Source organism: Terrapene carolina, unplaced genomic scaffold, assembly GCF_002925995.2.
Source record: "Terrapene carolina triunguis isolate 2854851 unplaced genomic scaffold, T_m_triunguis-2.0 Scaffold130, whole genome shotgun sequence".
Classification (NCBI taxonomy): domain Eukaryota; kingdom Metazoa; phylum Chordata; order Testudines; family Emydidae; genus Terrapene; species Terrapene triunguis.
The window spans coordinates 2,977,379-2,989,919 of record NW_020664481.1 but is presented as its reverse complement, the minus strand read 5'-3'; the positions used below and the strand labels follow the sequence as shown (position 1 = coordinate 2,989,919).

General features: G+C 50.6%; 1 protein-coding gene across 1 annotated transcript in view; it reads left to right on the top strand.

Annotated features, from left to right (window-relative positions):
* The first annotated feature begins 7,024 nt into the window (after positions 1 to 7,024).
* The window catches only part of RSPO4 (R-spondin 4), a 21,194-nt gene continuing 15,677 nt past the window's right edge, over positions 7,025 to 12,541 (top strand). Inside the window, exon 1 of the mRNA XM_024200954.2 lies at positions 7,025 to 7,103. Coding sequence (XP_024056722.1) covers positions 7,025 to 7,103 — 79 coding nt within the window. The remainder of the gene's footprint in view (positions 7,104 to 12,541) is intronic.

Sequence of the window (12,541 nt, the reverse complement as noted above, 5' to 3'; positions counted from 1 at the left end):
AGACATAGATTTGCGCATTTTATTTTATTTTACTTGGTGACTTACTTTGTTCTGTCTGTTACTACTTTGAACCACTTAAATCCCACTGTCTGTATTTAATAAAATCACTTTTTATTTAGTAATTTACTCAGAGTATGTATTAATACCTGGGGGAGCAAACAACTGTGCATATCTCTCTATTAGTGTTATAGAGGGCGAACAATTTATGAGTTTGCCCTGCATAAGCTTTATGCAGGGTAAAACGGATTTATCTGGGTTTAGACCCCATTGGGAGTTGGGCATCTGAGTGCTAAAGACAAGCACACTTCTGTGAGCTGTTTTCAGGTAAACTTGCAGCTTTGGGACAAGTGATTCAGACCCTGGGTCTGTGTTGGAGCCAGACTGGAGTGTCTAATTCAGCAAGACAGGGTGCTGGAGTCCTGAGCTGGCAGGGAAAACAGAAGCAGGGGTAGTCTGGGCACATCAGGTGGCAGTTTCCAAGGGGGTTTCTGTGATCCAACCCGTCACAGCTGGGTATACTGATGGCCAAACAAGCTGTATGGCACACAACCCACTTCGCATCTCAAGTTCTCCCATGCGACCACAGCCAGAGCCCAAATTCAGGCTGCTAGTTCTGCATACACCTATGAGGAAAATGAGGTGGAGAAGTGTCCCCAAGGCCCATGCTGTTCACATTCAGCAGACCTTCCGCAGCATGGGCTGGGGCGTCTGCGGCATGAAACAAGTGACTCCTTTGCTTTACTCCTTTACATGTCTGATAACTCTGCCTGTGTGGGACATAGCAGCCATTTTCTTCTCAGAATTGCTGCAGCCTGTTGCAGAGGAGTTGCACACACGGTGCTCTCTCCTATGGAGACTCTGCTATTGTTCTTTCTTGTTTCATTGTTTTCTCTTAATCTTATACAAAAGGAAGTGAGACTTTGCTCTTTGTGTATCGGGGACACCCGGGGCAGGATTTGAGATCAGGAGCTTGGTCACTGAGCACGTTAGAGAGCATGTGACCTAAGCCAGCCAAATTCCAGATGGAATTTGGGGACACAGAACATGGCTGCTCATGCTGGAATTTTGCCAGGACCTGAGGTTAACACATTTACTCTTCTGTAGAGTACCATGGGTTGGTTCTTTAGTCCTCACAAGGGTACATCTCCTGCGAAAGAGGCACCTTCAGCCATACAGCGCTGCTAGCAATGCACTGGGTCTGGACTAAAGAATGGTCCCAGCTGAATCACTAGAACCGCTTTCCAAAGCATACATGGTAGATATTCCTCAGTGGTCTCCCATCGAAGTACTAGACAAGCCCAAATCTGCTTAGTTCGAAAGAACTAACAGGATGGCAGCATAAAGTGGCATAACTGTAGATTCTCCATCAGCCATCAGGTTCTGCACTTTGTTCTTTCAGGAAGTATCAGAGGAGTTTTAGTAGATGGGCCGACGTGCGTTAAAGTGTAACAGGCGCTAAAAGCCTACGTGAATGTGAGCGCAGAATGGAAATGTATTTAAGGACTTATCACAGCTTTTCCCTTTTGAGAGATGGTTGTATTTTCCCCTATGATGGGGGATTCTTGGTCCTTCTCAATCTATTCTGAATTTTCCATGCGCCTGGTTTTATAGGTTTCACAGAATTGTTGAGGACTGGCCCAAAGAAAAATTAGAACATCTTGAAACGGGAACCCTCTATGGTAAGAAATGAGAAAGTGGATGGTAAGCTCAGTAAGTTCCCTGACTCACACACCGTGCTGGATGGGATGGATTTACTCAATGAAGAGAGACGTTTTCCTATTTGTTGAATTTCATTCATGGCTGCAGTTGAGTTTACTGTGTTGCCACTGTCTCTTTCTCAAGAGCCATGGGGACTGCTGCTATTAAACATCCTGGCTCCAGTTTCAGGCTGGCTTCAGCTCCCTTGCTCTGTAACACAACCTTACCCTTCCCTGAGTCACTTTGAAGACTGACCTGAAAATGCCAGACAGTTTCAAGAACCAGGCTTCTTTGGGCCACCTGAAGAACAGAGAATGGGGAAGTGCATTAAGCACCAGCCACTGCCCTTGGTTTGGGTTCTGTGGTGATAGTTTGGCCAAGAGTGTCCCCATTCCTGGGAAGTCAAATGGCTATATCCTTACGAAAGCCTTGCTAGTCCTGAATTCCTCCTGAGGGACTTGCTGGCTTGAACATCTGGAAGGGTCTCAATAAATGTCACATTAATGGCAACCACAGGAAAGAATTTTACGTTGCATTCAAAGTAGCTGTTTCATTATTTTGGGGAAGCTTTACAGGCTGGATCCTGCAACTTTTCACCTATTCCGACATGATTAACTAGTTCCATTGATGTCATTGAATGGACTTCAGGAAGGATGACTCACATGAGCAAGAATTGCAGGCTCAGGCCTTAAATGCCAAGCAAAATCATACTAAGAAAAGAGACTATTGCAACTGAACTTCCAATAGGTTTGGCTAACAGCTTCCTCACTAGTCGCTCTCTCGTGTGTTTTAAAATGGCTTCTCTCTTCTCAACATCAGAGAGAGAAGTTGCAGCTTTGTGCCTCAGTTTGCCCAACCTTTGAAATGGGTAAAACGCTCCTTACCTATCTCCTGGGGTGTTGTGCAGCTTTGCAAAATGCTCTGAGAGCTTTAGGTACAGGGTGCTAGAGGAGTGCAAAATATTCTCCAACATGCCCTTCGCATTCACCCCATTATCTGCAGATGGAAAACTATAAGAGATGAGCACAAAACAAAGCTCTGGAGCTGAACACCCAAGACATTTGTGGGGCACAGAATCCACATCTGGATCCCAGTTTTGCACTCAGTCGTAACATATGCTACTGTGTGCAGATCCAGCATCGGCTGGTTTCTTGGAGAGATTATTAACCGTTACCTCCCTTGTATTTCCTTCGTTTGCAAAGTTTGAATGGACACATTCTCTTCCATTTGAAAATCCTATAAACTTTTTAATTTTATAAAAGAAAGAAAGAAAGAAATGTGTTTGTCCTGGATGTAATGGACAGGAGCTTATTACCTCATTGATTCACCAGGCAACCAGCAGGTGTAAGTGCCCTGTGATGAAGCGGAGAAACTGGCCGCCAGCATGGCAGGGGTTAAAGAGAGCTTTTGGGCCCAGCTAGCCCCGCCCCCAATCTACCTGCAGCCAGGCCGGGAGGGGGTAGAAAAGGAGAGAGCGGGGCCCAGGTTGGGGCTGACTGGTGAAGAGGCAGGAAGAGGCATTAGCTTGCCAGCCAAGCCAGCCACCAGGGAGCACGTTCTGTCTCCCAGTCAAGGGAGACTGCGGAGGAGACCTAGGAGCCACCAGTAACGGGGTGACTGCGGCCCAGAGACATTGTGGGGTTCAGCTGCACCAAACAGGGCCCTGGGCTGGGACTTGGTAGAGTGGGAGGGCCTAGGTCCCCCTACCTCCTGCCTGAAAGACTGAGGCACCTTGGCCAGGGAAACAATCACTAAGCCACCTGGCTGTCCAAGTACCCGGTTACATGCCCCATCCTACCTTAACCACACCCACTGCCCTGGGCGTTCGAAGTGACCAGCGTTTAACAGCACCCTGTCACCGACCTCCCCCTTCTGTGTTTCTCAGCTCAGCTTGGGGTCCCCCTTTCCACTAAAGCTCAGTTTTCTCCCTTATGGAGGCGGTGATCCCTTGCTGTCCCATGTCCCTTTGTCTGCCTTTCTGCAGGCCATCCTCCATCCACAGAAGAAGTACTCCTTAGGTGGGGGTCTACCCCCACAACTCAGTTTTGTCCCATAGGTCATCACAACCTACAACTCTGGCTCAGGCTCTACCCCATCCCTTGTAGAGTCCATGGGGGTTTCCTCTCCAATCAGCCCCTCACATGCTGACGGTCTCTGATCCCCTTTAGCAGTGAGGCCTTTGAGGTCAGTCCCTCCTCCAGGCCCCCTTACTGGAGTATGGGGGGGTTCACCTCCTGCCCTTCCTTTGGGTTGCCCTTGTGTGAGTGACCCTGGCTCCTTCACCCCCTTTTCCAGTTTCTCTTCTGCCCCACTATTCTCCACCTGGACCCCACTTTCTTTGGCTTGTTGTTTTCTGTTTAGGGTTTTCTGTAGGGTGACCAAATGTCCCATTTTAAAAAAAACAGTCCCGTTTTTTGGGACTTTTTCTTATATAGGTGCCCCCCCACACACACACACCATCTGTCCCGTTTTTTCACAGTTGCTAACTGGTAACCCTAGTTTTCCGGTATCTACCCTTGTGGGCTCTGGGTCCCAGGCTTAATCCCAGCCCCTCTTTTTCTCACCCCCCATTGAGGTTCCTTCCCCCGCCCAGGCCTTTCTTCTTCGTAAAGGGAATGGGTTCCAATCAGTCCCCAAGACCACAGGGTGGGGCAAGGTTTCCACTCCCCTGACCCTTTGGCATTGGAGCCTCCCGCGTACCTCCAACGGGACTATTGTCACTGGATAATTTTTTTTCTCCCTGTGTACACACTCCATGCACAGGGTTTCCCCCTCCCAAAATCACTGCAATTCTACCAGTCTGCTCTGCAAGAGCGAACAACCAGCCACCGAATCAATAACCCTCACCTCTGGCCTATATCCCACCCTTCCAGGGATTGTTTTCACACCCTTCCTGGACGTCTCCATCACCACAATCCAGCTGCAATATTCCCCCAGTCTGCATTCCGTATTCGGGTAGTCCCGCTTAATGTGGCCTTTTCCCCTACCCTGGTAGCAGGTAATATCCTGGCTGATCAAAGTGGCCTATTTTGCCTCTTGTCTTGAGGAATCCCATCTTCCCCCCGCCCCCCGCTTCCCCTGGGGTGTGGGACAAGCTGCTTTCCTGGGAAAACCTGCCTCCAGCACACTCCTCACCCCACTTTACCACTGCCTCCACCGTCACTGGTTGACATCTCCTCACCCGGACTTTAGAGGTGTCTGGGAGGATCTGCATAAATTGTTCTAATATCATGGCATCCATGATCTCTTCCACATGCTGCCCACTTGGCCTCAGCCATCAATCCTTCAACTTCTGCACAACTGCTCTGGGCCTGACCCCCTAAGTCTACCTGGCTGCCCTAAATTTCTCTCTGTACCTCTCAGCTGACAAGCCTACACGGTCTAACATTGGCCTGCTCGTCACTCAGTGTAAGTGGCTTGTGCTTCTCTCACCAGACAAAGGGCTAGCCATAATCGTGTATCCCACCCCGCACAAGCAGCAATTCTCCCCAAAGTCAGTAGGAATGTGTCAGGACCAGCCCCGGGGCCCATTTTACAGAGTCCCAGCCCTCCTGACTTCCATTCCCCCCGGCAGGACTTGTCACATTTTGTATTAACTGCTGCTGCACCTGGGTCTGCTCCTTCATGAATTCCTGAAACACCGGCTGTTGCTCCACCTGCCGTCCCAGCAGAACTTGCTGGGTTTGCTGGAATGCTGGAAGTGTCCTCTGCATCTCCTTCTGTTGCTCTACCAGCTGCCACATCAGCACCTTGGTCTTTTCCAACTTGGCCTCCCACACGCCGTCTCTCAAGCCTTTCTGGTTCTGGCTAACAAATGGTTCCCAGACAAGCCCCCACTTGTGAACGGGCTCCCACTTCCTCTCCAGGAAAACCCTGTCTTGGAAGCCCTCTTGGTGAATTAAGCAGCACACAGATCCACCAAGGTAACTTCTCCACATGTGCTTATTGTTTGTCTCCATAAGCTCCGGCTACAACACAAGCCTATAGCAGCCGTTCTGAGGCGCTCCCTCCTGCTGCCTGCATTAGCCGTTTACATTGCCTGCTTCCCTTCCTGGGTTCTCCAGGTGGTGAGCTAATTACCTCGTTAACTCATCAGGCTACCTGCAAGTGTAAGTGTTCCCATCTTCCGCCACATCCAGTGCCCTGGGTGTCCTAAGTGACCAGGGTGCTGACTTCTCTAGAGACCAATTTGAGCCTGTTAACAGCACCCCGTCACTGTCCCCAGTACAGCCAGGCCATAGTAAAAGCGAGCCAGACATCAGTCCTAGTGGTTAGCTCACACAGCCGTCCCACCAATCTGGCTGTCAGCATTTAAACCGCCATTGCTGTCTAAACAATGCAGCCAAACAGCGTGCAAGGCCCAGAGCGAGCGGGACTGGCTGCGAAAGGGTGACGTGCTGGCAAACTCCAGTTCAGAGACAAGGTTTGAAGAGACACGTCTCAGGTTCTACGGCTCTCAGAGAAACATTTATTAGCAGCTTGGAAAACGAGGCGCAGCAGCAGCTCTAAAGAGGACGGGGGGCAGATCCTCTAGGGGTGTAAATTGGCCCAGCTCCGTTGCAGTCAGTGGAGTGACAGAGGTTTACTCCGGCTCCGGATCTGGCTTTTAGATATTGTACCCGTTTGCCTTTGCCCCGAATTCACAGCAGATCTGTCATATGGAGTGTGGTTTAGTCAATTCAAATGATTAATTTCCCCCTTCCTTGAAGAAAGGCTGGAGAGACCAAAGCTAAGTCTGACTAATTCACACGGGCTGGCCCACCTCGTGAGGGGAGCACCGGGATTCAGGGAACGGGATGAAACAAAGCTTGCCGGCACAGCCAGGGTTAATTTGCTTGACTCCACCCCGAGTTTCTGAGCAGTGGACTCCGCGTTGAACCTGACTTCTCAGGCCTGGCAGAGGTACAAGTGCCGTGCAGAGGCAGAGTGGGTCACTTCCCAGCTGAGGTGGAGCCTGAAGCGTTTCTGAGTGGTAAACTCCAGCCAATTTGTTTGCAAGTTGGTTTGTTGTTGTGGGATTTTTTGGAGGGGTGGGAGGTTGGGATCTGCATATAAAGGACGAGCTCCCTGGACCGGCCATCACTTCTGCGGCACCATGATCCCAGCAGTGGACTGAGCACTGCCCGGGTCTTCGATGCTCCATTCATGCCACCTTCCAGCTTTGCTGTGTGACTGCTCGAGCCACTCGTGGGATGCTGTGAGCTCTGCTTTTGCCAGAGCCACTTTCTCTCCCTCCACCGCCCTCGCTCGGTCTGTATCCGACAGGAGGCACGCCAGCCGCTTGGATGATCTGATTCCTTTCCTGCCCTAAATTACTCCTGCCCAGATGCAGTGGATACTTTTCATGTTGCTGTTATTCATCAACTCCATGGAAATGCTCCTGCAGAACAGAAGGAAGAAACAAGGTACAGTACACGCTGCAGTTCGCCTTTCGAGCTTGAGAGCAACAGGCAGAGCTGTGCTCGGGGAGGGCAGCCTGGGCTCAGAGACAGCCTGAGCAACTGGAACAATTGGCAGGTGGGGCAAAAAAATAATCAACTGGCAACATTATCGCCATAGGATGAGGGAGGCATGCAGGGGGCATTTTAATTGTACCTGGAGCTGAACCAGATGGTTAAGTTATAGGGGACGGGGCACTGAGCAATGCAAAACGAGAGGCCGGGGCTAATTCACGACAGCAGACACAAACTTTGCCGTTCGATCCCTTGGTGTCCCCCGCGTCGTTAGCTCGCTCTCGTCCATACAGTGGGGCGAATACTTCCCTGCTGTGCGGCGCTGCTGTGGGGCTAGCTCAGCCGGGGTTTATAAAAGTGCCCGGAAGAGGCAAAGCACAACGGGAGAGTTCTGTATATTATCGAGCGGGTCATTCTGGGGAAGGGGGGATGGATAATTTAGCTGACTGTCACCTGGAGAGCTTGTGCGAGGTATCGGAGGGCAAAGCAATGGCTTTGCGATAGTGCAGAACTGGCTGGTTTTCATGGTGATTCAAAGTTTTGTGCAATACCTCGTCTCAAGAGTAGGGGAGCAATACCTACCGTGGTGGGGCCCCAGGCGAGTGGCTGTGCCATTGCAGAGCACTGAAATCCCGCGTACAGCAGATTGGCTGCCCAGCCTTTCCAGTGTCGATATTTCTGTTTGGGTGGGGAGGGTGGGAAAGTCAGGGCCACGGCTCCTCACTAAACAGATTCAAACATTTTGGTCCAAATTCATCCCGGGTGTCATCTCTGAGTCAACTGCACCAGGGGTAAGTTTGGCTCTTTGAGGTAAGTGCTACTTTGGTGAACGTCCCTAGTCCGTTCCGCTAGCTGGGATTCATTGGGTGAAACAGACGTTTTGAGCCTGGCTTTGGGGACCGCGAGCCGACTGCTGTCTGAAGGCTCGGGCTTTGCTCTTCCCAGCTGCTGTTGCAGATAGATTCCCCCCATGAAAGAACAAACCTGCTCAGAGAGACCATTCCCGGCCGCAGCCCTCTCTGCACCACCTGGCTGAGGAGTGGCCTCCTTTGGCATCTCCGTTCTGCCTCCGCTGATGTCTAGCACTTACGTAAGGTCAGAGCCAATGCCCAGCACTGGGTGAAGATCATATTGAGTCTGGCTCGAAGCAGGGCAGGAAGCGCCTCTCACCTGCACATAGGTAGCAAAAGGGCCGTCAGACAGATCAGTCTGAATTCTGCAGCCATCAGGACTGCCCCTGTTTTTATCCCTTGCCCTGTGTCCTGAGCAACTCCCTTTTGTAATCAGAGTCTGCTGGAGAAGTGACCAGTGTTAATGGGAAAAGGGCTACTCAGTTGTCTCATGGGAGTCAAATCAATGTTCTCTGTTTTTATTGTGTGCTTTTGTAAAAGGTGTTGAGTTGACGGGCGGGTGTTCATTATGTGTTGTGCAAGACATACCCATTGCAAAGCCCTGTGATCGCACCTGGTATGTGCCAACCATGCTGGAGGCGTGTGCCAATGTTCTTCATGTTCTGAAGATTCAATACAAAAGGCCAGATCCTCAGCTGTGTAAATCCATGGGGTTCCATGGCAATCAATGGGGTTGTGCTCATTTACGTCAGCTGAGGAACTGGCCCGCTGACTCTGCGATGTAGATAAACAAATGGCGTCAGTTCATCTCGTATTTAAAATATTGCACAACTGACGAACACAACATGTCTAAGACAAATGGCCCCAAGGCTGCGTAGCCAAGCAAAGTTCGCTGCACTGCGCATGGGAGAAACACAGGGAGTCCAAGGCTTTTGCTGCAGGGTCCAGTCATTGCCACTGGCTGCTCTCATCCTGGGACGGGGGATAGGGATCCTGGAGTCTGGTCCATTCTCAGTCTCTCCAATTGCCATTGTCTTTCATCCTTCAGCTGGTGTTGTGTGAAGCGCGTTCTGAGAGCCAGACCATACCTTTGGGATTGTCTCTGGCTGCAGAGACTAACCAGATGCCAAACGTTTCCTTTGAGAGCAGCAGTGAGGCAGGCAAGCACGCCTCTGGGATTCGGCATGAAGTCTGTTACGGGGGGCTTGTGAGGGGCGAGCCTGTAAAGAGAATTTGCTTTAATCAAGAGGGGCAAAATATGGGGCCAGATTCTGACCTCGGTTACACTAGTGTAAATCTGGAGAAACCCCCTTAAATTCTACAGAGAAACTTCAAACTTATACCAGCATAACTGAGGTTAGAATCCGGCTCATTGTCTGTGATTGTGGGAGGGGTGGTTTTTGTAATGCTGAAAGGAGTCTGGACTCCTGGGTTCTGTTCTGACTCTGCCACTGACTATCTGCCTCCTGTGGGCAAGTCACCTACCCTCCTCTGGGTCTGATTCAGATTTCACTTACATGGGTGTAAATCAGGAATTACTCTCTACATGTGAATGGAGTTCCGGCAATGCCAAGCCACTGAAAGGCAAATCAGAGCCGTGGCTTAGCAAACACAGGTGCCTTGGCTCCAGCCAACTTAGAAATAGCAAGCCCTGATATAGTGAAACATTAGGGAGTGAAAGAAATATTTAAAAACGATCACTGATGATTCAGATGCCTGCGATTGCTCATGGGCCCATGGGCCCCCTTATGGTCTCAGGGATTTGACCTTCAAACAATTCTCGGTTATTGTCCACACTGTAGATTTAAACCTTCACAGATCCATCAAAGAATGATAGCGCCAGCCAGTAGCTGTGCAGTGGTCCAGCAAAGGGAATTTGGGGAACACCCCAAAAGGAAATATCCTGGGGGACAAGGGGAGTTCTATACCCATGATGCCTAATTCCTCCTTTGAAGGCACGTTGGCTATTTATAGCTCAACTTCAAGCTACCACATGGCTCAGCTATGTTCCCTATTCAGGTTCTAGTAGATCATAGGATGCTTCACAGTGGTTGGTACAAATGATTCTGGGTGGCATAAATTGAGCAGTGAATAGATTCTGAGGAACAGCTGCCCAAGACCAGGGCAGCAGGGCTATCGAGGGTCAGGACTGAAGTCCATTGGCAGAGTAGCATAGCATGGGCAGCCCTTATGCACCGCTTCCCTTACATGAGGCCAGAACTCTCAACCTCAAACCCTAAGGGCCTGATCCAAAGCCTTTTGTGGCCAATGAAAAGACTCCCATTGAGCTCAGTTGGCTTCAGATCAGACTTTACCGGCACACCCCATCTTGTGTTTCCTAGACTCCTAGACTTTCAGGCCAGAAGGGACAATCGTGATCATCTAGTCTGACCTCCTGCACATCACAGACCACAGCACCTCACCCACCCACTCCTGTCACAGACCCCTAACCTCTGGCTGAGGTACTGAAGGCCTCAAATCATGGTTTAAAGACTTCAAGTTACAGAGAATCCACCATTTACACGAGTTTAAACCTGCAAATGACCGGGGCCCCATGCTGCAGAGGAAGGTGAAAACCCCCAGGGTCTCTGCCCATCAGACCTGGTGAAAATTCCTTCCCGACCCGAAATATGGCCATCAGTTGGACCCTGAGCATGTGAGCAAGACCCAGCAGTCAGACACCTGGGAAAGAATTCTCTGTCGTAACTCAGAGCCCTCTCTACCTAGCGTCCCATCTCCCGTCGCAGTTCAGGTCCATGCCACTGTCGGCAATCTCATCACACCATCCCCTCCATAAATGTACCAAGCTCAGTCTTGAAGCCAGTGAGGTTTTTTGCCCTCTCTGCTCCCCTCGGAAGGTTGTTCCAGAACTTCACTCCTCTGATGGTAGATGAGTCAAGTTTCCTTTCCATCCCTCCCTCTGTGATCTTTACAGGTGAGAAAGTGAGTCATCAGCTGGGTGTGGCTCTTGCTCGGTTGTATCATTGGCTCCCTCTGCTTGACGGAGTCACTGAGATCCTTTCTGCTCTTCTCCCTAGGGGCTCTTTTGCTGGACAGTTCCCCAGTAGCACAGAGCCGAGCAGAGGAGGTGCAGCAGCATGACCCTGGCTGCTGGATGTTAATACAGAGCCTGAAGTGTCTGTGGGAATAGGCCAGCCCTGGGATCTGACTGAGAGAGAAGAGCAAAGAAAGACTTTTAAGCTTGTACGAATTGGTGCGTTAGCCACGCAAAGTTCTCTTTGCTCTCTCAGCCAGCTCCTTTGCTCCTGCTTAGCTTTCAGCATGTGAGGAGTGGTGTGCTGGATGGGAGCCAGAATCCCCGATGCACTCACAGTCTGCGAGTCAATCAGACCAAAGACCTCACCTGCATAACTAAGTGCTACCTTGGGATTCTCGCGTCCCTTTTTGTCCTAGCATCAGCATCATCAATAACAGAGCTATGCCCCACCTGCAGAATGTGGATCTGAGGGATTTGGAGCCCGGGGCTGTCATGATGGGGCCTGTAAACTCCATGCACAGCTTGGGAGTGCTTGTGTCTGGGGGGGTTGGATTGGGACCATCTCTAATGACTCCACACCCACCCACCCATATACAAGGCAGGTGAGAGGTGTGCAACATGAAATCAACACTTGAAAGAACATTTCTAATTACAATCGCTCCTTTTGGCGTCAGTTATTTCTTTGCTGGCCTCACTCCCGCTCTCCCTTCGGCCACAAAACTAATCCTGTTTCACATGCTCTCATGCTGGGGGTTATGTCTAAGAACATATAAGAGCGGCCATATTGGGTCAGACCAAAGGTCCATCTAGCCCAGTATCCTGTCTTCCAACAGTGGCCAATGCCAGGTGCCCCAGAGGGAATGCACAGAACAGGTGATCCTCAAGTGATCCATCCCCTGTCGTCCATTCCCAGCTTCTGGCAAACAGAGGCTAGGGACACCATCCCTGCCCAGCCTGGCTAATAGCCACTGATGGACCTATCCTCCATGAATTTATCTAGTTCTTTCTTGAATTTTTTCTAAGGCTTCCTCCCATCGTTATATGCATGGTTCCCATTCATGTTGTCAGGGCTGGCGCATACCTCCCTCTCCCCATCTCGGTGCTTGGAAGGGACAGTGCTAACCAGTGCATCTCACTTGTTCTCCTGCTCGCTGTTGAAGTTACCAGTCTGGGCCTTGAGTTTGCTGCTCCATTCCCTTCCCTCTCCCAAAAATGTACACTCCCCTCTCCTCAGCTCCAGAGGATTGGATGAAATGGAACCTGACTCCCAACCACCCTTGGTTCAAGGGACGACTGTGTGAAACCCACACCTTCCCGATGGGGGCTGCAAAATCAAAACGCACTTTCCTCAGCCCATCCCTGCTGAGACCCAAGGAGTGAGCCCAGCCCTGCAGGCCTGGCTTAGGCACAGCTCCCTCTGCAGTCTATGAGCAAGGGCTGCCTGATCAATGCGCTCCAAAACTTTCCCCACAGCTACAGATTCTCACCAGTTTGGAGTCTGCACGAATCAGGTGTCCGGTGTAAATCAGGAGGAATTCCAC